Source organism: Amphibalanus amphitrite, unplaced genomic scaffold (genome assembly GCF_019059575.1).
Source record: "Amphibalanus amphitrite isolate SeventyFive unplaced genomic scaffold, NRLGWU_Aamphi_draft 000582F_arrow, whole genome shotgun sequence".
Classification (NCBI taxonomy): Eukaryota; Metazoa; Arthropoda; class Thecostraca; order Balanomorpha; family Balanidae; genus Amphibalanus; species Amphibalanus amphitrite.
The window spans coordinates 109,824-132,944 of record NW_024882076.1 but is presented as its reverse complement, the minus strand read 5'-3'; the positions used below and the strand labels follow the sequence as shown (position 1 = coordinate 132,944).

At 49.3% G+C, this 23,121-nt stretch overlaps 1 protein-coding gene across 10 annotated transcripts in view; it reads left to right on the top strand.

Moving 5' to 3' along the window:
* LOC122394251 (MICAL-like protein 1) overlaps positions 1-23,121 on the top strand; it is a 52,949-nt gene that overhangs the window by 13,302 nt on the left and 16,526 nt on the right. For all 10 annotated transcript variants that reach the window (XM_043390993.1, XM_043390989.1, XM_043390990.1 and 7 more), the window contains exons 3-5: positions 16,606-16,757; positions 18,480-18,667; positions 21,058-21,125. In XM_043390993.1, the coding sequence (XP_043246928.1) occupies positions 16,606-16,757; positions 18,480-18,667; positions 21,058-21,125 (408 nt within the window). The remainder of the gene's footprint in view (positions 1-16,605; positions 16,758-18,479; positions 18,668-21,057; positions 21,126-23,121) is intronic.

Genomic DNA, 23,121 nt, shown 5'->3' with positions numbered 1-23,121 from the left:
TGATAGAGGATAGACGTATGTTCGATCGGAAAACGGTAATGGTATGATCGAACAATTATCGTTGGGTTCTATTCTTGGAGCAATGAGCTCATATGTTTAGGAGTGCTTTCTTATCCATTGAAGAGCGACTTATCTACCGAAATTGTCTGCTAAAGAAGTCGCTAGTTACTTATTCCTCAATGGGGTGAATTCCTTATTGGATAACAATGGGAGCGCAGAAGGAAGGCACATGACATATTGTGCTGGGAATTCAGAGCCAGGCACAGGCCACTTTTTGGTAACTGCGAGACGCGAGTGCGTGTAATGATGCACCGCACGCTCCGTCGAATAATGTTTTTGGTGACTTCCAGTTAGGTTTTCTCGGTCGGGGAGCATCGTTTTTATTCAGTGTAATGAGCCTTTGTGTGTGTTTCATTTCCATTGCGGTGCTATGTACGACATGAAACGTTCATGTTCACGGCTAATAATTCCGCTGCTCTGTGGGAATGTGGGTGGTGTGGTTACCACATAAATAATATACGATTTTGCTCGACTGGTCACAGACCTGATAACTTACCGTGATTGTGCTCGACTATCTGATGCTCGTGGAGTCTGCTTCTACTTTTGCGGCAGCAAATTATGAGAAAGGCGGAAGCTCATCGGGTGATGTATTTCTAAACACACGAGGAGTCCTAGATGGATGCTAGACAAATGTCACCTATAGATGAATCACCAAATAGACCTTGTTGATTTTCTTCTACACAAATAGCAGTAGCACGTTTCCCCGACGCCGTTCCACACCACCAAACCTAGTTGCCATGACGTGCGTCCCACATCTACCGACCCACAGCCGACGGCTGACCATAACCAGGAACGCCCGGGGCTCGCTGCGTCCGCCGCCGCGCGGGAGGCACTCGCCGACCAGTCTCTGACGACCGGTCCGGCCCAGCTGACTCCACCGGACCGGACCGGACCGGACCGACCCCCCTCGGCGCCATGGCTGACCCGAATCGGTGGCGCAGGCAGGTGCTCGCGCGCGAGGCTTATTTGGCGCAGCTGCGTTCGACCCAAATGTGGCGCGGATGTTACGTGTGATGGGCGTCAGTGGTGTCCGGAGTTGGGGAGGGTGGTTTAGTAGTTCAGCGCTAGGGTGACCTCAGGCAAAGCCGTTTTAGGCAGAGATGCGTGATGTCGGGCAGTTTGAGCTAAACTTTGGCCACCAGGACACGGAAGAGTTAGTGTACCCAACATGTGTAGGGTTGTTCACGACTGAAGAGGCTCATAAAAGTAGGCGAATGTGTGACGAATAGTCTGACAGCTATTATTATGCAATGATCATAATATCACTCCAGAGTTCCTGTCAGTTCCCAAAGCCTCCTCCCGTAACAGCTTGCGCGCCCTCCAATGTCTATGTGCGTCCGACCGTGTGTCTCGGTCCACTGACCCGGCACGGCCTCAGTATTTGGCGGCGTCAGTGGTAGATGTGACGGCTCCGTTTGACCCGGTGACCCCGTCCCGTGCGGCGGTCACGTCACGCGGTACACCGTGACGGTATCTGTGACGCTGGGTGACGTTACGCCCATCGGAGCCGCGCCCGGCAGCCGAGGTGGCGCCGGTAGACGTTCCGTTACGGTGTGCCACAAGGTAGCGTCTTTGGACCACCTGTGTTTGGGTGACCGTGACGAAAGCGTGATGAGTGGACGGTCGAGGGTGCGCCAGCCGGCTTGCGAACGCGACTCGCTGTTGGCTGTTCCTGTGGTCGCCGGGACTTTGAAGAAGCTAGCTATTCATCCGTGACCCCTCCGCTCTGTGAAGATTTGTGAATATATTTGCACAGTGACAACCATCGACGATAGCACGCATCACTGCGCGTTCAGTTAGTACCGTTGAGGTCAGTCGTAGGTCTCGGTGGGATTAGCTATGCGCGTTGCGTTGGTCCCGGCCTCGTGGGGTCGTTAAGCTCTGGGATGAGAATATTAATCACTCGGCGTATTTTTGCATTAACGAGACTTCAAGGCTGCATCTGCATAACATGTTTGTCGTCATGTTTTTAGTCTGAAGCTGAGCTTCACTAACGACTCTTACGAGCTCAGCTCGTTTGCAGCTTGTTCGTCTTTGGGTCCACAGCCCAGGCTTTGGATCTATTCAACAGGCTTGTTAACAGGCGGATGAAACCGTTGATTTTGTTCATTGATACTAGTCATCATCAATGGATTTGCCAGGATGTGCTAGCTGTCAGACATGTGCTTGGATCCGGAAAAATGGATCTGAGATCCGATCCCATGGATCCCGATCCGAGATCCATTCAGATCATAGATCCAACCCCTCAATTTTGTCGAGAGATCTACTGGGATCATAGATCTGAGCCTTCAATTTTGTCGCTAGATCCACTCGGATCATAGATCTGGCTCCCCAATTTTGTCGTGAGATCCATTGGGATCATAGCTCATAGGTGCTCAAAATGTTAACAACTTTCTTTCATAAGAAGTTATGAATACCAAAGTATGGTTAGAAACAAACAATCTTATACAAAGGACATATTAGTAAAGGCATCCAGTTACATTATACAGAATACAAAATAAAGGAGGCTCATGACGGTCACAACTTGAGAGAATTGAGTGACATGAAGATTGTTCACAGTTCACATACCTACCAACAGAAAAGTTTGCATTAACAATTAACATAGAGGTAAGTCAAAGTAATGACTAATGAACAATACACAACTAGGTACCTACCACATCACAATTCATGTTAGAATCTACATAATGATATTGATAAGACAATCTTGCATTAGACAACCATGAGGCTTTCCAGTTTCCACTTTCCAGCTACCACAATTGATTGATAAACAATAAAAGATGATACTGACACATGTGGCTTGGTTAGGCAAAGGTATTTAAATCTATTGAAAGAAATATCTGATAAAATAAACTGAGATATAAACAAAAGTATAGAAATATTCAACAGCCTGCGGAAGCGATGGGAAGCGAAATATCAATTGTAATGGCCTTGGATATTTACCGTAAAATGATTATTCAGTATCTAAATAGAACTCGTGACGTCGTTTCAAATAACAAATGAGCTAGGCGTTCTACCTTCGAGTATAATGAAAATAAATAAAAAATCAAACTGGAAATTCAAAAGTCTGGAGTTTAAAAAAAAATGTTCATTTTTTTCTGCCTCACATAGTTTTACGATACGATTGTTTGTGAATATCATCTTTGTAGCGTTGAATTTAATGACGTAAACGTAAGCTGAAACGGTATTATATGACCCAGAGCGGTGTGCGCCATGCATCTTTGTTTTATTCATTTTTCAAAAGAATAACAATATCTTACGTCATTAGTTTAAAGGGCCTATTACGGGGAATCTTTTGGAATCATTACGGTTTTGGTTAAATTAAGATTTTTCATTGGTCAAACGATAATGACGTAATAAAACCATATTACCAAAACGTGAGCTGTGAATTTCGTTTGTCTTTTTTTGGGAGGCTCTCTCATAACAAAAGCACAGCATGGCACCACACGTGGCACGATGCCAAAAGTAGGTAATCTGAAGAAGTTGATGCCATTTTTGAACTTGTAATTTTATTAGGAAAGTATTAGAGGTTGGTTGCTATTCTTACTAAATCGAAATTGTGTTGCACATACTAATAGCTCATACGAACATTCTGGATTGGGATTTCATACCTGGCAGAAGTGGATTGCTGCATGTTTTTAACAAAACTGACCTATTTGGCTTTCAGGTTTGATTCCCTAACATCTGTCCATAGGCGGCAGAACAGGGGGGGGGGGGCTGGCACCAGGGTACAGTGCCCCCCATAGATTTTGGCATTTTAACATTAGCCCAACTGGCGTTGCATGGAAAGAATGGGACCAAAATGAAAATCTGCAGTGCCCTGCTGCCACTGCATCTGTCTGTACTGCTTGTTCATTGAATTAAAGTGGCTGTAGCTTGTTGATAAGATTGTCATCAGTGCTGTCATGAAAAAGTTACAATTGGTCACAAAAAGTAGCAATATGCATGTTCTTGGTTTATTTTAAATGTAGTACAAGTGGTGTTTATTTAACCCGCGCCCCACTGGGGTCTGCGTATAACACGCCCTACTGGGGGGGGGGGGGGGCTATTCATAGCCCCCCTCCTAACTCCGAAACTACTGGGCCGATCGTCAAAATTCAAACGGCGTCTGATAGCCCCGGAAAAACTGTCGAGCGAAACCTAATTTCATTGACCTCGAGGTCACTGATGACGTCACAGGTCAGGTCAAAGTAAAAATTATTAGCATTCTGGCTTCTTCACGTTTTGGGCTCTGGCCGCCGTCTTACAAGTCAGATCAGGCTCATTTTTGGTTCACACACTCGTGAACAGATGCTCTAGATACTCTGAGGGTACCAAACTTGTACTTTGATTTTCAGGTCAAGGTCAGGTCATCACAGGTCACGAAAATATTATATCATGTGTCGGTCACGTGACACATGTTTTATTGTCCATTTAGGCCAAACATTTCGAATTTGATGTCGTCTGTGTCATTCGAGGTCATTTTGAGTCAAATTTCGCTTAGGTCAGGTCACTTTCAGGTCAAAAAAGGTCAAATTTTGAAGTTCAAATTTTCAACAAAAAAGGTGTCTATTGGATGCAGTTTGAGCTCAGGAACACGATGGTGCTATTTATATTGGCGTACAATGTCAAATTCGTGCTGAAAAATTGATTTGAAAAATTAATAATTGTTAATTTTTTGCAATAATGCGTAAACTTGGCCATTTTTGAAGATATTTAGCTAAAACTTGCTAGAGTTAGTCATAATAATGCTTTCTATCACATATATTCCGGTTTTTTCGAAAAGTCAAAAAGTTTTTGAAAAAAAATGTAAAAATATAAATTTTGAATTTTATTATATAAAATTTTCGAAATTTTCAAAATTTCGAAAATCCGAGATAGCAGTTTGATAGTGCAGTCTATTCTGAGTCCTCTCATGCAAAGAAATTGGATCTAGCTTAAAAACTGAGCTCTTGGGAGCGATTGCCGTGTTTCAATGTTTTGCGTCGAAATTGGCCGAACATGACGTCACTCTGACGTCATTTCCGGCCAACCTATGGTAGGTACGAAGTTCAAATTTTGACACAAGGTGTCAAATTGATGCAGCCAAAGGTACTGAAAGTTTGGCGTCGATACGTCAAGTGGTTTTGAAGTTATTGCAGAAAAACGGGAGGGGGGCTATAAATAGCCCCCCCCCAGTGGGGCGCGGGTTAAATTCAAATTTAATGATGATACCTAATGATTACAAGTGGTCTTAACCAATAACCATGTCCACAAGTGATAATTCTCAATTGCATTGCACTGTAAGGTGTACAATTATGTAGGATAAGGGTTTCATTGGCTACATGTTGTCGTGAGATCCATACAGATCATAGGTGACGGTCCTCCACAAATTTTTGCCCGCTGGATCCACAGAGATCATAGATCCGACCCCTAAATTTTGTCGAGAGATCCATTCGGATCATAGATCCAACCCCTGAATTTTGTCGAGAGATCCACCCGGATCATAGATCCAACCCCTCTATTTTGTCGAGGGATCCACTGAGATCATAGATCCAGCTCTCGGATCCAAGCACATGTCTGCTAGCTGTACTTGACTAATAAGTGTGCAATGGAATCAGCATGCATTGCACAACTTAATGTGCGTTCTTACTTCAAACCAACCAATTATACGAACTTAAAGCCAATTTTGATAAAACCGTGAAGCTCTTGTATTGTAGCCAGATGTATTTGATATCAGCGAACGTCGTTTCGTGAAATATTGTGCCCAGAGAACGCGACCAACCTACGAGATTGGGTCCTCCATCTGCGCTGTCACTGCTCTCCCTTGGATGTCTCGACTAACCGAGATTGAGCTCCCTCCACGAGCGCCTCGGCCGCCCTATCTCTCCGGGCCGCCATTTTTGTCAGTTTTATGGCACCACTTGGGAACAGCCTATGGAAAATCGGCTAAGCTCCGTCCCCTCTCGTGGTGCGAAGGCTGGACCACGTCATGGATGTGATTATGGCTAGCTGATGCGGCGTAAGCAGCTTATGGGTGAGGTTCTGGACGGATGGGTGAGATAGGGTGAGCTCAGGCTAACCACCGCGCTATCGTCGAGTGAGCGCCGGTAGGGTGAGCATCGCATTGTCTCGAAGGCAGGACTTATCTCTCTACGGCTGGGTGGCTTCGTTTCAGCGTCGCCGATCGTCGCTGCATCTTTCCGCCAGGTTCGTGTCTGTTGTGCGGCTAATCTGAGACTCCTATCGCAGTGGTGGTGCGTACTTTGGCCCAAGATAACCAGACACTTGTCCGCGTATCTGCGATGCTGCTGACACTTCATCTTCCACTCGGCTAATTCCTGTGTGGTCTCTGTAGGTACTTACAGAGTCGTATCCGTGATCCTTGAGATGGTGTGGTCAGGCGCGAAGGACACGGGCGACACGTGCACCCGATTTAAAAGGAACTGAACAGCGACCTTGTGTTCGCGTTAGAACGACACCAGCTCGGTTTGGTGACAGCTCGATGTCCGCTGGGTTTTTAAATCTCTTGTTGTAAGTCGCATTGTTTTGACGTTTACACTGTCGTCTTTGCTTGACAGAAAAAGTTGTACTGGCAAACTTCGCTGTTGTGCTTATTGACAAAATACCTAACTCATTCAGCGGAACCATTGTTGTTCACTCATTTATTTCGCAGTCAGCATGCAGCTTTTTTTCTCTCATTGCGTGCTCACTTTGCCTTTTCCCCTTGTACCTACCGTGCAAAACCCCTCCTTAGTCCTTACTCCTTATTCCTATGACAATTTACGTCTTCTAGTTTCGTCTGCCTCACTCCTTATCCCCACCCATGTTTCCGTCCTGGTGTTCGTCGTTAGTCCGCAGTCTCACCGTCCATGTCATCAGTAGGCCTAACGGTGTCGGCGACCACGTCCAGTCCCGACTGCTGATGACGCGACCATGACTGGCGGCCACCCGCCGCACCGGACCGGGGCGGGGTGTGGAGGGCTGACGGTGCGTCTGGATGCGTGAGAAGGGTCTGAGAGGAAGGTGGGGACGTTGAGGTTGTTGTCCGTGAAGCGATAGCTGTGGGTGTTCTGTGGTATGCAGTGATATCCCGCGGTTCATCGCACCGTTTTGTTTGATAATTTTATCACCGCCCTCTGTCCTCTTTTGCGATGTAGTCCACTACCGTTTATCGATCGAAATTGATTGTTCCTATCTTGCTATCAGTTGATCCTAGTTCAGTTACTCCGTAATCCATGAGATCAAGGAATAAATGGCTGCATACAGGTAGTAACTAACTCTGCTACCAGTAAAGGACAAGCAGGTGTCGATCCATGAGAATCGAACGATAACCGCCGCCTCGGCTTCAGCGCCTTCCGCTGGAACTCCGGCGTCGATTTGTATCTGCCAAACCGGCCTGTGGTCGTGAACTCACACCGGAGCTGACCAGTTCCCGGGTCCGGATACAGCCGGTTTCCGGGACCCGATCCGACAGGTTTCCTTGGCCGTGATGTGGCTCTCCCATGAAAAGTCTAACGAGACCAGTTTGCCTCCGCAAAACTCCGGGAAAACTTGAACTTGTATCACTTGTCCACGAGATGTGAGCCTCGTAAGGGGGCTGTGCAGCTCTCACAGGTTGTTGCATTGCGTACAGAACCGGTAGAGGATATAGGACATAGCTGGCCATGTGTACTGCAGTTTCCCATGCCATGATACGATTGCTCATGTATCTGTGGCAGTTCCTGGTCTTGTGTTCGAAGTTGACATGAGTTGGGGTGACGGCTGCTTCCTGGGTCATTATACTCGGTTGCAGTTCTCTGGACGAATCTCACTTCTGCGACCGGTTTGTTAGAATCTTCGTGTTTTGTTGGAAGCCATGATGACCCATGACGATGACTATTTTTTCGGGTCATTAAACTCGAGTGCTCTGGACCAAACGCACGTGTGTTACCGGTTCAACAGGATGGAGGTACTCCGTCCATTGTCCAGAGTGACGACTTCAGGGGCCGTGGGAACTTGGCGTGCGAGAGGTCACGACCTTTGCGTGACCGGGTCTTGTGCCCGGGTGACGTGGTACTGATGCAGACGAACATCCGGTGACTGGCGCATGGCTCTCTGTTGCTCTCTGTTGTGTCGGAGCGGCTCAAATGCTTCCCAATGCCCATATATGTGAAGTATGGATACGGCGCAAAAAGGGTATGTGTGCATAGGTCCGTTCAATTTTGTTTATCTTTCCGAGCTGGCTAGCCGTATCATTTGAGAAGCCGCTGCCGTAGACTTCTGTGCACCAGACGCATACCATGTCACTTCTTGCATAGAAGATAATCTTTCTATTTGAAACTGTGTTACATTATGCATACGCGAAATCGATTTCAAAGTCGTCTACTGGGCGTGGTTTAATACGCAACATACTGGTCACGAAGTACTCGAGCCCATTGGCCACTTTCGACTCCTATCGCTCTGTATTCATGGCGGCTACAACCGTACAAGCTCGGAGAAAGTCATGCTATCAGCATTGCAGACTGGCCGGTCGCCTACTTCCGCCGCGATAGCATCAACGAGTGATGACCGCTGGGAACGTGACTCTTGGTTTGCAGCGCCACTCGTGCAGAGGATGGTTGTAGTGGATTGTTGCAGCACGCCTGTTCGCTATTTTGTCCACGTGTCAGACTGCACCATGACTATGAACTCGAGCTGCAGCTGATTCCTGAGCAAATGCGCTAGTTTGCGGTGATGTCAATCTTCCCGTTCCAACATTCCTGTGATGTGTTGCGTTGCGACTTTCTGCCTTTTCCCCGTCGTGCGGCGTGTCGCTGTTGTGAAAACCGAAACGTTGTTACGAAATCGGAGCACTGTTGCGGCTGTCGACTGTGACTCGACCGTTTCCTGTGTTTGGGTCGGTCGGCCGGTCCGAGCGACCAGAACGAACACTGGTCGACGTAACGGACGGCCGAGAGCCGAGTGTAACCAATTTACGACTCAGTGGGCGACGTTTTTACTGTCGATGAGAACGACGCGCTGCCGGATGGGTGGCCATTTAACTGGGCTGAGTGGGCGCACAGCGGGCTGTTAATCTCTCTTCGAGTGGCCAAAATGGCAGCAGACGGTGGGTTGAGCGTGGAGAAAACTGACGCACTTCGTCACAGAACGCGGTGGGTTGTGGCAGAGCTGATCACAACAAACTCCCGCCTCCCTGCCTGACTGGCGCAGACGTCAAGGGAACTGCTCACCTACTGTGTTATCGTCAGGGAAGTCTTCACATTTGTCACCTGTAGGCTGGTCCTTGCGCGCGGTAGTCGCGACGCGTCGCAGCCTTGACACGTTTCCTCGACGCGCAGTCTTCCTTATTAGTGGGGAGATCGCGGGCGCACGTGCTCTATCGTCCTCGGCGCCACGTCTCGAGGACAGTAGTGTCCTTCGGCGCTACGCTGCTGGTGCTGGAAGTCTTCCATGATCTCCGGATTCCGCGAGTCCTTCCCAGGTCGTTGGGTGTTCTTCCCAGGGCTACTGGAGTTCTTGCTAGGTCAGTGGGAGTCTCCCAGGCTGTGGGAAGTCCTTATCCGTGTCATTTTCCGGGTCAGTCGCAGGCTCGACCCCCTTCCGAAGTAGGGTTGGACTGTGGGGGTCCTCCACGGGTCGTGTGACTTCGCTGGTTGGCTACTCATTTTCTTGGTACCTACCAGTGGAGGTCTAGTTTGAACATTCAGGTCACGGTTTTGCCTGGTTTTTAATTAGGGTTGTCTGACCTTGACGCAGGCAAAAGGTTAACAAGGATTGCGTTTTACTGCCGATCGATAGATGTGCTTGACGTAGTGTAGCGCTGTCTGCCATATTTGTTTTCCAGAAACATCATTGATGAATAAACCAATGCGCAACCTCATTTACATATCAATGTTTCGTTCTTGTCTAGTTTCCATATTACGTCGCAGCACTCGCCCGGTGTTTCGGAATGGACGCTAGCACCGATCCAACTCAACCAAAGCTAGCTCTGAGTGACTCATTGGTCACTACTCCACTGAGAGTTGAGCGCACCATGTATTTTGCCTATCCACCTCTGATTAAAATATTTCTTGGGAACTGATACAACTCAGACCACCCACCATCTCTCACCACCCACCATCTCAGACCACTCAGGCCATCCACCATACCGCCCTCTTCATACCAGTCGCTATTCTCTGTAGCGGTATCTGGGGTACGGCAACGTCTGCCTCGCCGCTCGGCAGTGCAGGAGTGAAAGTGGATTGCCCGAGGGCTCAGTCGAGCGACGTTCATTCATGAGGAGGTACTGCCGCTCAGCAGGGGGTGGGGCCGAGGGTAGGAGAGGGAGGGAGCGCAGCTCGAGACATTGCGTCATGGACTGGGTGCCGCTTATCTGCATCAACGGTTGGGTGTGGCGGACAGGGGTTGCAGGAAAGGTTAATTGCGATCAAGTGTTTCGCATGGCGAGCGTGATTTGCAGATATGCTGATCATGTGTCTTGATTCAGACCGGTTTGTTTTAGCTGCGTCTATTTTGAACTTTACATAACCATGTAAATATCGTTTAGAAAGTGGTTTCTAACATATACCCATGAAACATTCATAACTGTTCCATAACCGTCCTTCCCTTGGCCTTATTCAATAAACGGTAGAAGCTCGTTTTTCATTGTTACTTACTGAACCTCTGTCATTGTCGGCCGACTTTTTTCCTGTCGATTTCACCCAGTAACTGCCGCCCGCTGTCAGGCCGTGCCTCGCACCGTCGGCCGCAGCGCAGCGGGAGGCGGCAGACCGACCTCCACCCCCCCCCCCCCTCCAGTGTCGAAATGGACCACCGGCGACCCCCTGCCTCGCCTGCGCTCTGCCTCCCTCCCCCTACCTCCACCGCGTTCCACCGCCTTCCTCGCCTCCGCCACCACCACGACCGCCGCCGACACTGGTTCCATCGCTTCCATCGCTTCCCACCTGCAGTGGAGATTGAATGGCATTTACCCCGATCGCTGCTAGGTTCCCTCGCTTCCCACCTGCAGTGGAGATTGAATGGCCGCCTGACTCAGAGCCGGAGAGGGCAGCACAGCACGTGGGTAACGCCGGAGGATCCCTATGTTCATTTGCTGGGTACTGGTGGTGAACGGAATCGGCCAGGATGTCCTGTGTTCTCCGCAGCCAGGCGAGACTGCGTGTTGAGGATGGTGGGAGACAGGAGGGTGAGGGTGTGGGAGGGTTATCGCGGATGTGAGTCACTCGCTCAGCAGGTGCAGAGCCGACTCTGACTCAGACTGACTAGGGAAGTTCGCGAGTCACAGATGAGCAGCAATCCGTGGTGGAATCGGGATTCGGGATTGTTTGAGTGGTATCTATCTGACTGCACCGTGACCTGGCCTCGGTCTGTAGCTGATAAATAACCTCCACATGGGGTCTGAGCTCCGTGATTACGTCAAAGTCGTAAATCATTCAGTGTTATTGACGTCAGTTCGATTGGTGAGTCGACAGCGAACGTTTCCGAAGTGCGCACCACACATTAGGCGAAACTGTCCATATGTGGTGGCCCCGGCCCCGCGCATAGTGCTTTCCTTGACCTGGCCTGGCGGCTGACCTCCTAAGAATGATTGAAAGCCCTCGTATTCTGTCTCTGTATTTAGCCTCTCGAGACCTGCCACATCATCAAGCTGAAAGCCAAGCTCATTGGCGGAGAAAACTGGCTGTTTTTACCTGAGCGCGCGTGCCTTTGGGTCGTGGCTGACCTCTGAACTGACTTCCTCCAAGGTCTCGGCTGGCGTTCCCAGTGGGTTCGTTTGCATGTGATGTTGTTGACCTTGGAGAGTTGGGTGGCGATGTGTTTGTGTTTACGCCGCTCCGCACTGAAAGGAAGAGCGTGACTGAATCTCTTCTGGTGAGCGTCACCCGCGTGGGCTGGTCTCTTCAGCTCCTTGATCGGTGGGTATTTTTGTGTGGACTGATTCTGATTAAGTGGCAGGTGAATAGAGGCCCGGTGAATCGTGGGCGACACGTCACTGAACTACGTATCGGGTGATCATTGCAAATAGATTCCAGGTTGTGAAACCCGCGCGGCTCTAAGAGGGTGTCCTAGGTATTCTGATAACACGTTGCAGTCTTCGCCGGCCGTCCTAACCCATCAAAACATTGACCTCCTGTGCAACTCGTCTTGTCCGACTTGTCATTTCCCAGTATTTTTTAGTGTCTCGTACTCAGGTATTTCCAAGCAGCTGCAAGCAGCAGCGATAACCAAGGGAGCCCTCGACCTTCCTGACATCACGCGGCTCTGAGCCCGGCTCCCACCTGCCTCAGCTGGGTGCGGGCGGGCGGCAGCGGCAGGGGCGCGGCGCCCGGGCGTGCCGGCGCCCTCCCCCACGCCGCAGTGACGTCACCAGGGTCATTGGCACCTGTCGTGGGGCGCCCGAGGAGGGCAGAGGTGGGGAGGTGAGGGGAGAGGAGAGGGAGGGTTTGGCCCCAGTGTGCGCTCGAACTGGACATGTTTTTGTGTTGTTGATTGTTGTACCGGGTTTTTGTGTTGTAGTAGTTTCGAGTAACAATGGCGCTGTCGAGTCGCATGCTGCCCTGTGTTAGCTTTGCTCAGTGTTCTGCTTGTTCTTTTTGTTGGTTCACTTGTGTTATGTTTCCTGATTATTTTTGCCGTGTTGGCGTCTTGCCCCTGGTCTAACTTGAAAATTGAGGACATATGGGCTAGAACCAATCCTAGAACTTCCTAGCTCTTCTGACTCACCGTGATGAACTTGTGGACGATACGTAGAAGCTCGTTGGACAGAATGTAAACCGACGGCTGTCGGTTTACCCAGGTAGTTAGCTAGTTTGATAACAGTGGCTCGCCTCTGTGGCTTACGGTAGGTGTTTGGGGACTTGTGTCAGTGTTTGTGGGAGGATCAACTGCGCAGCGGGAGTTAGGGTCGGTTTGACGGGGTAGAAGTGCCGAGTGTGGTTGAGTTGGGTGGGACAGAATAGGAAGAAAGAGAGGAGTGGAGAAAATGAGGGAGGAATCGAATGATAGAAAAAAGAAATCAATCGCCAGCAAATATTACACCGCAAACCAGCCAACGTAATCTTATATATCACTTGTATTGGCCAGTGGTCAGGCTGTCGCTCATCTTGTCTGCTCGTGAGTTTACCTCGCCAAAGAGCTCAGTTACCTGGTTATAGACACCGCACCAGCAGCGTTACCTCCGGTTGTTACCTGTCTCACCACATGCATTCCGCCGAGTTCCCTGAAGACTGGCCGCTGACCGTTCCCCGTTTTCGCCGCTCCGCCCCGGGGGCCGTCTGGCGTCCACAGACTGGCAGTGTGTGGGACCGGAAGTGTCCGTTTCCGGCGCCAGTGTGAGGCTCTGCTACAGGGGGCTGTTCCATGCAGCGGGAAATAGTGTGTGGTGGTCGTGGTGGTGAAGTCAGGAGGACGGGCTCTTAGGTGTTCCAAAGGGGCGGCCGGCCATCTGCAGTGCACTGGTTTTGAGTGCTCAAAAGTAAGTATGGTGGTTACGAGCTTCTAAAAGAATATCCTGAAGTCCCGCAGCCCGCAGGTTCTAGAGAGTTTCGACGCGAAGAAAGGAGCGTCCAGTTGGTTGGAATGAATGCTGGAAAGGGGAGGAGAGGGGCCACTTTGGAGACTGTTTGCGAAATTGGGTCAAATGGGACCGCGTGGCTCGGACATGAACAGTTGCATGGGACAAATTGGATAGCCGCTGTTGTGTAACGAAATGGCGATGTCATTTGGTCTGGGCAAAATACCGTGAGTGGGTCGGGAACGATGACCATCAAGTGTTGTAAAACAATCCCATGGAGGTCTTCTAGGCTATCGGAAACCGTAAACAGCGAACATGGCGGGCTTCCATAGACCGCTGCTAGGCAATGAAAGTAATTTCTTGGGTGAGGCTCAATACTCGTGACATATTATCATCATGTGCCTATACTAATTAGTCTTTTCAGAGGGCTGTTTTGCTTTGACTATGCATAGTCGTGTCGAATCAGAGCCCCTGTGGCTAGCTAATCTGTTTCTGCGGTAGGTAAGCTAATCCGATTCAAAACAGCAACGAAGGCGCTGCAAGCCGGTCCTAGACGAGCCGGCTATTGTTTTTTAGACAAGCTCAGGCGGTCTAAAGAAGGACCGCAGAATGCGCCCTAAGACTGCGAAAACAGCTCAGAGAGCCCGATTCGGTACGGGGATGAAGCAAGACTGATGGCCTCGGGAAGTCTGACAGTAATCCGCTGAGGAGTTTTGTCGGTCGAAAGCGAAACGGCGGGATACACATCGGTGGCATGGCATCTGCATAAGTTGCCGGCGCAAAGCTGTTTGGGGAGGATAAAATATAGATGCACTGCGTGCTTGCAACGTGGGGCTTTTAATCGATGGTGTTACGGGACTGGTAACCAAGGTTAGTTTCGTCATTAACGTTTGTTCGATGAAGATATAAGCAGCTTTCTAGCAGTGTTGCCGGTTTAATGTCTGGGAGTCCTTGGTGGCTTGGACAGTTCGTGATTGGTGGTAGAACTTTGGTGGCACGCAATGCACACATTGAGATCTGCGTGGGCTGTTCGGATTTTGAGGAAATTTTGGATCGGTCGGTAAGGGGCAGTGGTTCGACAGAAGTAAACCTTGCCAGATTTAGCGGCTTCTGCTTAAATGCGAATCGCTTTGAAATGACCTCATAATGTTGCGACTTTTGAAGTTGAGACGTATCTTCAGAGGATGAGCATTCAGCTTATGGTCGAGCCTGTAGCTTTAGCTTATAGCGTTGCTGAACCGCTGCAGGCTTCATCATTCGATATGCGTCGCCTCAATCAGCCAGCTGTGATCGCGCCATTCAAGGCTGCCACGCCCCTGCTTCACCAGATCACCACACCTCGCCGTTGGTGACTGTCGATGGTGACTGCCAGCTGTCACCACCCCGGAACGGCACGTATCGGCGTCGTTCCGCCCCGTGGCCCCGTGACGCTCTGCCCCGCTCCGTGACGCGTGGCGTGCCGTGACGTGGCGTGACCCGTCCCGGTGGTGTGGGCGGGGCACCGCGGACCATCGGCTGTCCCTAATGACCGGTGACTCATGGCTCTCCCAGCCCCTCATCCGCCCGGACCTGACCTGTCAACGGCTAGATCTGTCAGCGATCAATGTAAACGGAGTGAGGTTCAAAGCGGCCATCGTTTGGGCCTTGCCGCCATTGCCTTGGGAGTTTCCATTTGACTCATGGAGCCCTTCGTTTTGGATGGCGAGAGATACAACGACAAGCGACTTAGCTGGAACTGTATTTTTTATTTCTTGATGAATGATGCCACGCACATTGGTAGAAGCTTGTACTCAAGTCCATGCGTTTGCGTGCCTGCTGACGCATCAACTCACCGCAAGTGCTAGAGTGAAACGCTTTGACCCGTAGAAACTATTGACACGGAAGGAAATCGGCATGGTCTCTCTCCGCCATTCTGAACATTCCTGCCTCTGAATGGAGACCTCATGACAATACCTCGGATGATCCTCCATTCTCCTCCGTCTCGTGAGCTGCTGCGTCGGCATCTTCCAATGCGGCATTTGTTTTCTCTTCGCTTCAGCCGCCCCCGACGTCAGCGTCGAACGTCGCTTTCGGTTTCTTCTGTCGGCGTTCGACGTACGCCAGACGGTGGAGGGTGGAAGGAACGCCCTTTGTTCCACGTTCAAGTGGCCGTCTGCGGTGGAGGGGGAGGGGGAGGGGAGGGTGGGGAGGGGAGAGGTGGTAGATGACCTGTGGCTTGGGAGGTGAGAGAGGCGAGAGGATGGCCCGACCTGTGGTTTTGGTGGGGCAGGTTCGGTACTATGGGTCCAACTAATGCTTGAGCGACGAGTCTCTCTCTCTCTCTCTCTCTCTCTCTCTCTCTCTCTCTCTCTCTCTCTCTCTCTCTCTCTCTCTCTCTCTCTCTCTCTCTCTCTCTCTCTCTCTCTCTCTCGCGTTCTCTCTTCCCCTCCCTCCCACCTTCCATCAGATTACATCCCGATTATGCACCGTCATATCTTGTCTGAATGCATGTCTGTTCTTTCTGTTATGGTCCATGATGGGATGATAATGTTTTTATCTGACGCATTTTTATGCTCCTCAACGCTTCATGCTCGCTTCTACATGACAGCAGTGATTGTTGGACGAAGCGATTGTTGTATGTCGTATGTCCGTTGTCCTTACTGTGCAGTGCGTTACTGCTCGGGACGGTATTGGGAGGTCATGTCGCCGAATGTGGCGCACGCACGACAGACACGCCGCGCGGTGCGTCACGTCTGTCGCAGCGCTGGGGAAAGTGGCGCAGGGCTGGCGGGTGTGCCGTGTTCGCTGTCTGCGTCAAGTTTGCTGTCTGTGCCGTATGTGCGGAAGGGGGGGGGGGGGCGAGGGGGAGGGCGTTGTGCCGGGGGAGGCGATATCCTGAAGAGAAGGAGGGCGAAATCACGTTGTCTTATTGTTTTATCCTGTTTTATTTGTTATCTTTTTGCAACAATCGTCATACTGTAGCGTTATTTCTGTAGTGCGAACTGCATGACCATCAATTGATAATGTCGTTGCAACCTACATTTCTCACCACTCATCTAGTTTAGTTACCACAGCGCTACCTCATGACCTGACCGCTTGTTCTCCGCCTTTCTCAGATGGGCGAGCGTCGCGGCATGAAGGCGCTGGAGCTGTGGTGCCGACGCATCACCAAGGGCTACCCGGGCGTCAGGATCACCAACATGACCACGAGCTGGAGGAACGGGCTCGGCTTCTGCGCCATCATACACCACTTCAGACCCGATCTGATGTGAGTATAGGGCGCGGAGAGGGAGGGAAGGGTGATAAAGATGAGAGAAGAAGGTGGGGCCAATAATGCGTTTTTTCACTTGATTCTAGTTTGTATTGAGTAGCTTGTCGATTGAAGCTCCCACTCTCGACCAGTATTTAAAGCGAAATACCGGAAGATCATATTTGTCGCTTTGATGCGTTGTGAATGGGTCGGTGTTTGGTGTAGGTATGTGGGCAAAGTTTGAACACAAAACAGCGTGGTTTATCGCGAATAGGCCGGATAAGTCTCGTTTGCCCGGTAAAACGACCACTTCCCTTTTTGATGCTTTATCGCTTGTGTAGCTTTGTCGCTACACAGTCCCTTTAAAAGAAACACTATGTCGCGTATCCTCTTGTCATTGATCAGTGTGTTGAACTGTTGCTATGAAAGGCTTCGCCATGGCCGCAGGCTGAAAGCGATACAGATTGGCTCAATAGGAACAACTGAGATACGCCCGTGGACGTTGACTGGCATCCATGCCGCGTTCTTTTTATTCCATTGAATATCATTGTACTGATCAAAAACATCGACTGTAATACACTGCTCGCTGCATGTGCTATCTGCCTAATATCGCTGCATCTGCCGTGCCTTCCATTATTTACATTTCATTAACAACCGCTTTCGTATGCTTACACCCAGCATTGGTATAGTGCATCTCTTGTAAGTCTCAACTATCATCTTTTCTCCCTGCTTCTTCGCTCCACCGGTGCGCCGCTCTCTGCCGCACTGCGCCGTACCTCGCCGCTTACGGTAACCACCACAGTGACCGTAATGTGGCGCGCGCCATTAGTGTCCCGTGTGCGCCAACATCGCCCTGTGCAACGAGTATCATTATAGGAACCGTTAGACGGCGGGCGGTGAACGGGAGTGAGCACTAGCAGAGTGGCGGTGGGAACGGAGAGAGGGAGGGAGAGAGAGAGAGAGAGAGAGAGAGAGAGAGAGAGAGAGGGGGGGAAGAGGTGGAAATAGAGGGAGAGGGAGATGAAAATACAGGGAAAGGAATAGGGACAAAGAAGTTGGACTAGAGGAAGAGCCAACTGCGCAACGAATCGTTGCATTTGTATTTAACTCGTCGGAACTGTCAGCTGACTAATATCAGTGCTCAGAAATAGGTGCCTTTATTTGATGTTTACTCTTTTGTGATGAAGGAAAACACCCGACTTCAGGCTACTTGCTACGCAATCGAATTTTACTGGTCTCCCAGTGCTTTGAGTTGGCTGTAATTAGCTTCCCCTGAGTTTATGGTTGTGGGAAATGCGTAGTAAGTGTTTGAAATCGTGTATTGTGTTTATGTCTTACAACCATTGGGATCCGATGTTTTCAGTTGCAACTGTTCATTGTCATCATTTACACGACGTGACGTCTGATCAGGCATTGCTTTCCTTTTTACAATTATCCCCTTAGAACAGTCGTTTCCTCTGATATTCCAGTGAAGAGGAAAAAGTTCCTTGTTTATGTGCTAATCACATCAACGGAACTACGGATCTGAGGATAAAATGGTTTCCTTTTCTTATTGATTTATGATTGCAAATGGTTCAGGGTGAACTATGTTTCTTTATTCGCTAACCTTCAATTTTTATTTGAAATTTGCTTCCACTCATTTTCCCTCACACATTTTTTCGATTTTTTCGACATTTTTCCAAATGACAAGAGAAAAACTCATCTCCAACTGACCCCCTCTGTCTGCTCTCTCTCCCCCAGTGATTTCGACTCGCTCCGACCGGAGGATGTCTACAAGAACAACGCCCTGGCGTTCGAGACAGCCGAGACATCGCTGAGCGTGCCGGCTCTGCTGGATCCGCAGGATATGGTCGACTACGAGGTGCCCGACCGGCTGTCCATCCTCACCTACGTGTCACAGTTCTACCAGGCCTTCGTCGGCCAACAGGGTAGGTACAGAAGGGAGGATAGGGGCAGGGCTGAAGGAAATGTTGCATGTTGCAAAATGGGAAAGTTAACTGGGAGGGGGTAGTTAAGTGGGAAATGATATTGAAAGATGGAGAAGAGGGTAGTTCTTAGAGGGATGGGACGAGCAATTTTGAAACATTGGAAATGGGATGATGGTGGGAGGGATGATGAATTGAGATTTGGCAGAAGCAAAGGGAATACGAAGGACGGCCGTTCAGTTGCTAGAGTGATAGGTCTATGTGGCTCTCCGAGGTCCATCTGATGAATATGTCTGTTTTGTAGCTGATTGATTTGAATGGGTGATAGTGAATGTCAGACAGTGATAGTCCTGATGCGAAGTGGACTTTAAATGAAGTGCCGCTGGGCCCGTACCAGTTGCTTCGTCACTTTAGTACTAGGTGGAGAAAGCACCCATTGCACTGCACTTCAACTCCCGTCATAACTTCTAATCAGCGAACAACAGGCGATAAACAGGCGATAGTTTCTCATCGTGACTTTATCTCACTCTGTAGTACCCCGCTGTTAACCCGCACCCGACAAGTGTGCATTGATACGAACCTACACGGCTGTGAAGTGAAAGCGATCCGCGCTGCTCTGACATGGATATTAGCGCCAGGACGTAATTATTGACTACTTGACGCCAAGAGAAAGCGGGTACTACCCTGGGGCGGTTTGCGAGCGTGTGTGGTTGTGATGATTGGAGTACGTGTAAGGATGATGAGGATGATAGGGTATGATGATGTGTTGACAAGTGGGGCTGTGGGAGGGGTTTGAAAGGTGGGAGGTGTGTATGCGTTGTTGACTTCTCTAGGGCTGTTGGTATGATGCTGTTGGTGCAAATGAGATCTTCTTGGGTGTGGTTAATAGTCATACATCGTTGTGTGATCTGTGAGTTATGCATCGCCTCGAAGTTACATTGGCCAACTTGCTCTCTTTCCATCAATTCTACTTGCCACCATCTCGTCAATAACCAGGTGCGTCCTGACTTATTACTGTAAAGGTGTGCTCACACCCTCCCCCTCTTCCCATCTCTTCCCTCCCCTCCCCTCTTCACTCCCCCCTCTATACCAACCCCTCCCCATTGTTTGTCACTACCCCCATCCGGTCACACGCTCCCCTCCAGCACACACGGCCGATGTGAAACACTGTCTGTCTGAGGCTGACCGTCTCACACACACATCAACGGTAAGGCGCGGCGACTTACATACGAAATCGGTGTCACGGAGGCACTGAGAAGATAGTGACACAGATACGTTGTTAATGACAGGTGTCATGGCGGTTAGAGATGTGGTATTTTCGTTGTGTATCAGTTCTTAGTTGGAAGTGTTTGGGCTAGTATGCGTGAGTTTTCAGCCTCATTATTTTATTTACGTAGGGTGATCAGATGCGCTTCGGAAGATTATCATTCGGTCAGTGATATTCGTATCATGTCATGAATGACACCTAGTCTATCTTTCGGTAAGGTGGTCAGGTATGTCACTGCTACAAGTTTGATCCAGGCTTAAGTTAATGTATAAGCTTAAAGTTCCTTCAGGAAACGTAAATATAGCAGAATCAATATCCTCAGCGTTCCGTTTATCGCGGCATTTCCACCCACTCTATGTCAGTGTGTCATGTGTGTGGTGCGTGTGTATTCAGTGGTGCGTGCGACCGACTTAGCTATCGGAAGCCGCGAGTGCGTGTATTTGGGTACCGGAATGTTTGGACAATGTAAGGTGCGTGTACGCACGATGTGTTAGTCCTGTTTCCGACCCGCCGTCGTGATCTAGGACATAGGTAATTGCGTTTCTCTGTGAGTCACTGTACATATTGTAGGACATGAGATTGGTAATTGATTCGGCTCTAATTTCTACGTATATTTAATGTCCTGGTTTATGCGTGTGGTGGGTAATTGTCTGGGAATGAAAATAAGGCGTGTTATAGGTTATGTGGGATCACCCTCAGTAGAAAGGTTGTTTGTTTGTTTCTGCATTGTGCCAGTGTCGTCTGTGTTTTCATTCAGCTGTGAAATGAGGTCGTTCCTTATGTTTCGTTTGTGTTGGCCGCCGCTCTTGGCACAGATGAGTCGTTAAGCCACTTTTCTATTGTTTCATGGATCTATTGAGGGCGTTGAGTGTCGCTACGCACGAAACAATAATGCTACTTGGATGCCCTCTGGATGCATTTTTACCCCTCTGCTTCAACTTAAGTCCAGCGCTTACTTGATCCATTACTCAAGAATACCTATCTTAATTGGTCCATAAGCAAGCAATGTGCCGAAAGTGCCACTTGAAATCAACACCGTTGAGTCAAAACAAATCGAGTATTGAATACAGATACGCAGGTCCTTTTCGCTTTGTCTGACGTTTCGCTCGTGCCTGTCCAATTCCAGGCGTCCCGCGCGCGGAGAAGGACGTCAACCCCCAGCCGTCGCCGGAGCCGACGACGCCCTCGGAGAAGGTAGGCAGGCCCTGCGAGTAGTGGGTGCTCGTCTGGGGTGCTGTGGAGAGCGGGTTGCATTGCACGCCTATTTCACGCCATGGCACCGTCTGCACGCTTTGGCACGCGCCACGGGTGTGGTGTGAGGGTGGTGCAGAGTGAGTTGTGGAGTGAGATGGCGACAAGTTTTTAACAATGCTTATTGTTTTTGTTGGTTTGATTGTGTGCTATCACTTAAAAAGTACTTGCTCTAAACTGAGAGAACAGCTTTTAGCCTCTTGATATTTATAGATTTGTTTTGATTTAACTTTCTTGGCATTGTATGTTTTCAATAAGTGATGAGCTTTGGACAATTTTTTTAAGACAACGCTGATTTTTTAACGGGCTCCATCAATTTCTTATCGGCTTGTCAAGCTATATTGCAACACTTTCGTTAGTTCACTCAACAGATCGCTGCACCGCCCTCACGAAAGGTTTGACGCTTGCTTTACAACTAACCCTTTTCACCGCTGCCTGACCTTAGCCCTTTCGCTGCCATTTTAAATGCATGCCACCGCCGTATCACGTCCCAAATAAAGCAAACTAGCTGCACCTGCCGCCCTAACCGACCGAAAATAAATCAAAATCACCCTTTCGTCGCGATTCACCTCTTACCACACATTTTCGTATTTCGGTGATGGTGAAAAACACAACCGAACACGGCACGGGAATGACCTGAGATGACCGTTCCGACCTGCACTTTGACCTTTGTTACACGGCGTTAGGAGGACACTGGTGAAATTGTTACGCATGATTAATAACGAAAGCATAATATAAATTTTGATATGTCGTCCTAAAAAAGACAGCAAATCTGGCTCGTTCCGCACCTTGCAATATAAATATCACATTCAATGCCTATATTTTTACTTAGGTCTTTCGCACGTGTTTGTTTACATGTGATGAGATTCAGCTGCAAAATGTTGGATAGTTGTGCACGCATACTCGTCACATTTTCACACAATGAAGGGGTGGTTGTGTATCTAAATCTGGTGGCTTGTGTGGGTTGCCTCGTCACTCGTCAGTCTATTGCTGGTTGTTGGTGAAAGGAGCTTTATGTTGAGCTTTGGAAGTTGTTCAGGCTTTGGTTGACGGATATTTTGTTTCGGGCTTCAAAAGTTTGTGATTCGTTTTTGGCTGGGACGCATTCCAGTCGAGCCGGGGAGTCTAAAGGAGCTGATTGGGTGTGAGGTCATCTATAGATCGTCATGACAGTGGTGACGTCATGTGTTGTCGTAGACAAGCTGGCATCGTTTGACATGGCCCGGCATCGCTCTCCGAGTATCATCTGTATTTCGGACTGTCGGATAGATCACTGGTTGGGTGTATTGTAAGTTATTGTTATTGTAAGTTAAACACGTGTTATTTCACTGCGATAAGCTGCTCGAACGCACGTGCCAACAAACACATGCCAACTGTAGGCCGCTGACAGAAACACGTGGTGCCTTTACGTGTCAGCACGTGCCGACCAGACACGTGATATGTTTACCTTGGGTCAGGTGGGTAGTATGGACTATGGGGTGAACTGAGGTCTGCACTCTGCAGTCTGCAGCCATTTGATACGGCAACTTCTGATGTAATGGGGATCTGCGTCAACTACTGAAGAAATTGTGGGTAAGGATTTCCAATTTCGTGAAATTTTGCGTCTTCGGCCAGTTTTTTTTTTTCGAGTTGTATCTCCTTCGTAAGGACGAGCTGCCTCTCCTACTAGTCAACTGTTAATTTGCCTCTCCCTCTTTCTTTCCTCCTTTCTTTTCTTCCCTCCTCTCCTCGTCTCTCTCTCTCTCTCTCTCTCTCTCTCTCTCTCTCTCTCTCTCTCTCTCTCTCTCTCTCTCTCTCTCTCTCTCTCTCTCTCTCTCTCTCTCTCTCTCTCTCTCTCTCTCTCTCTCTCTCTCTCTCTCTCTCTCTCTCTCTCTCTCTCTCTCTCTCTCTCTCTCTCTCTCTCTCTCTCTCTCTCTCTCTCTCTCTCTCTCTCTCTCTC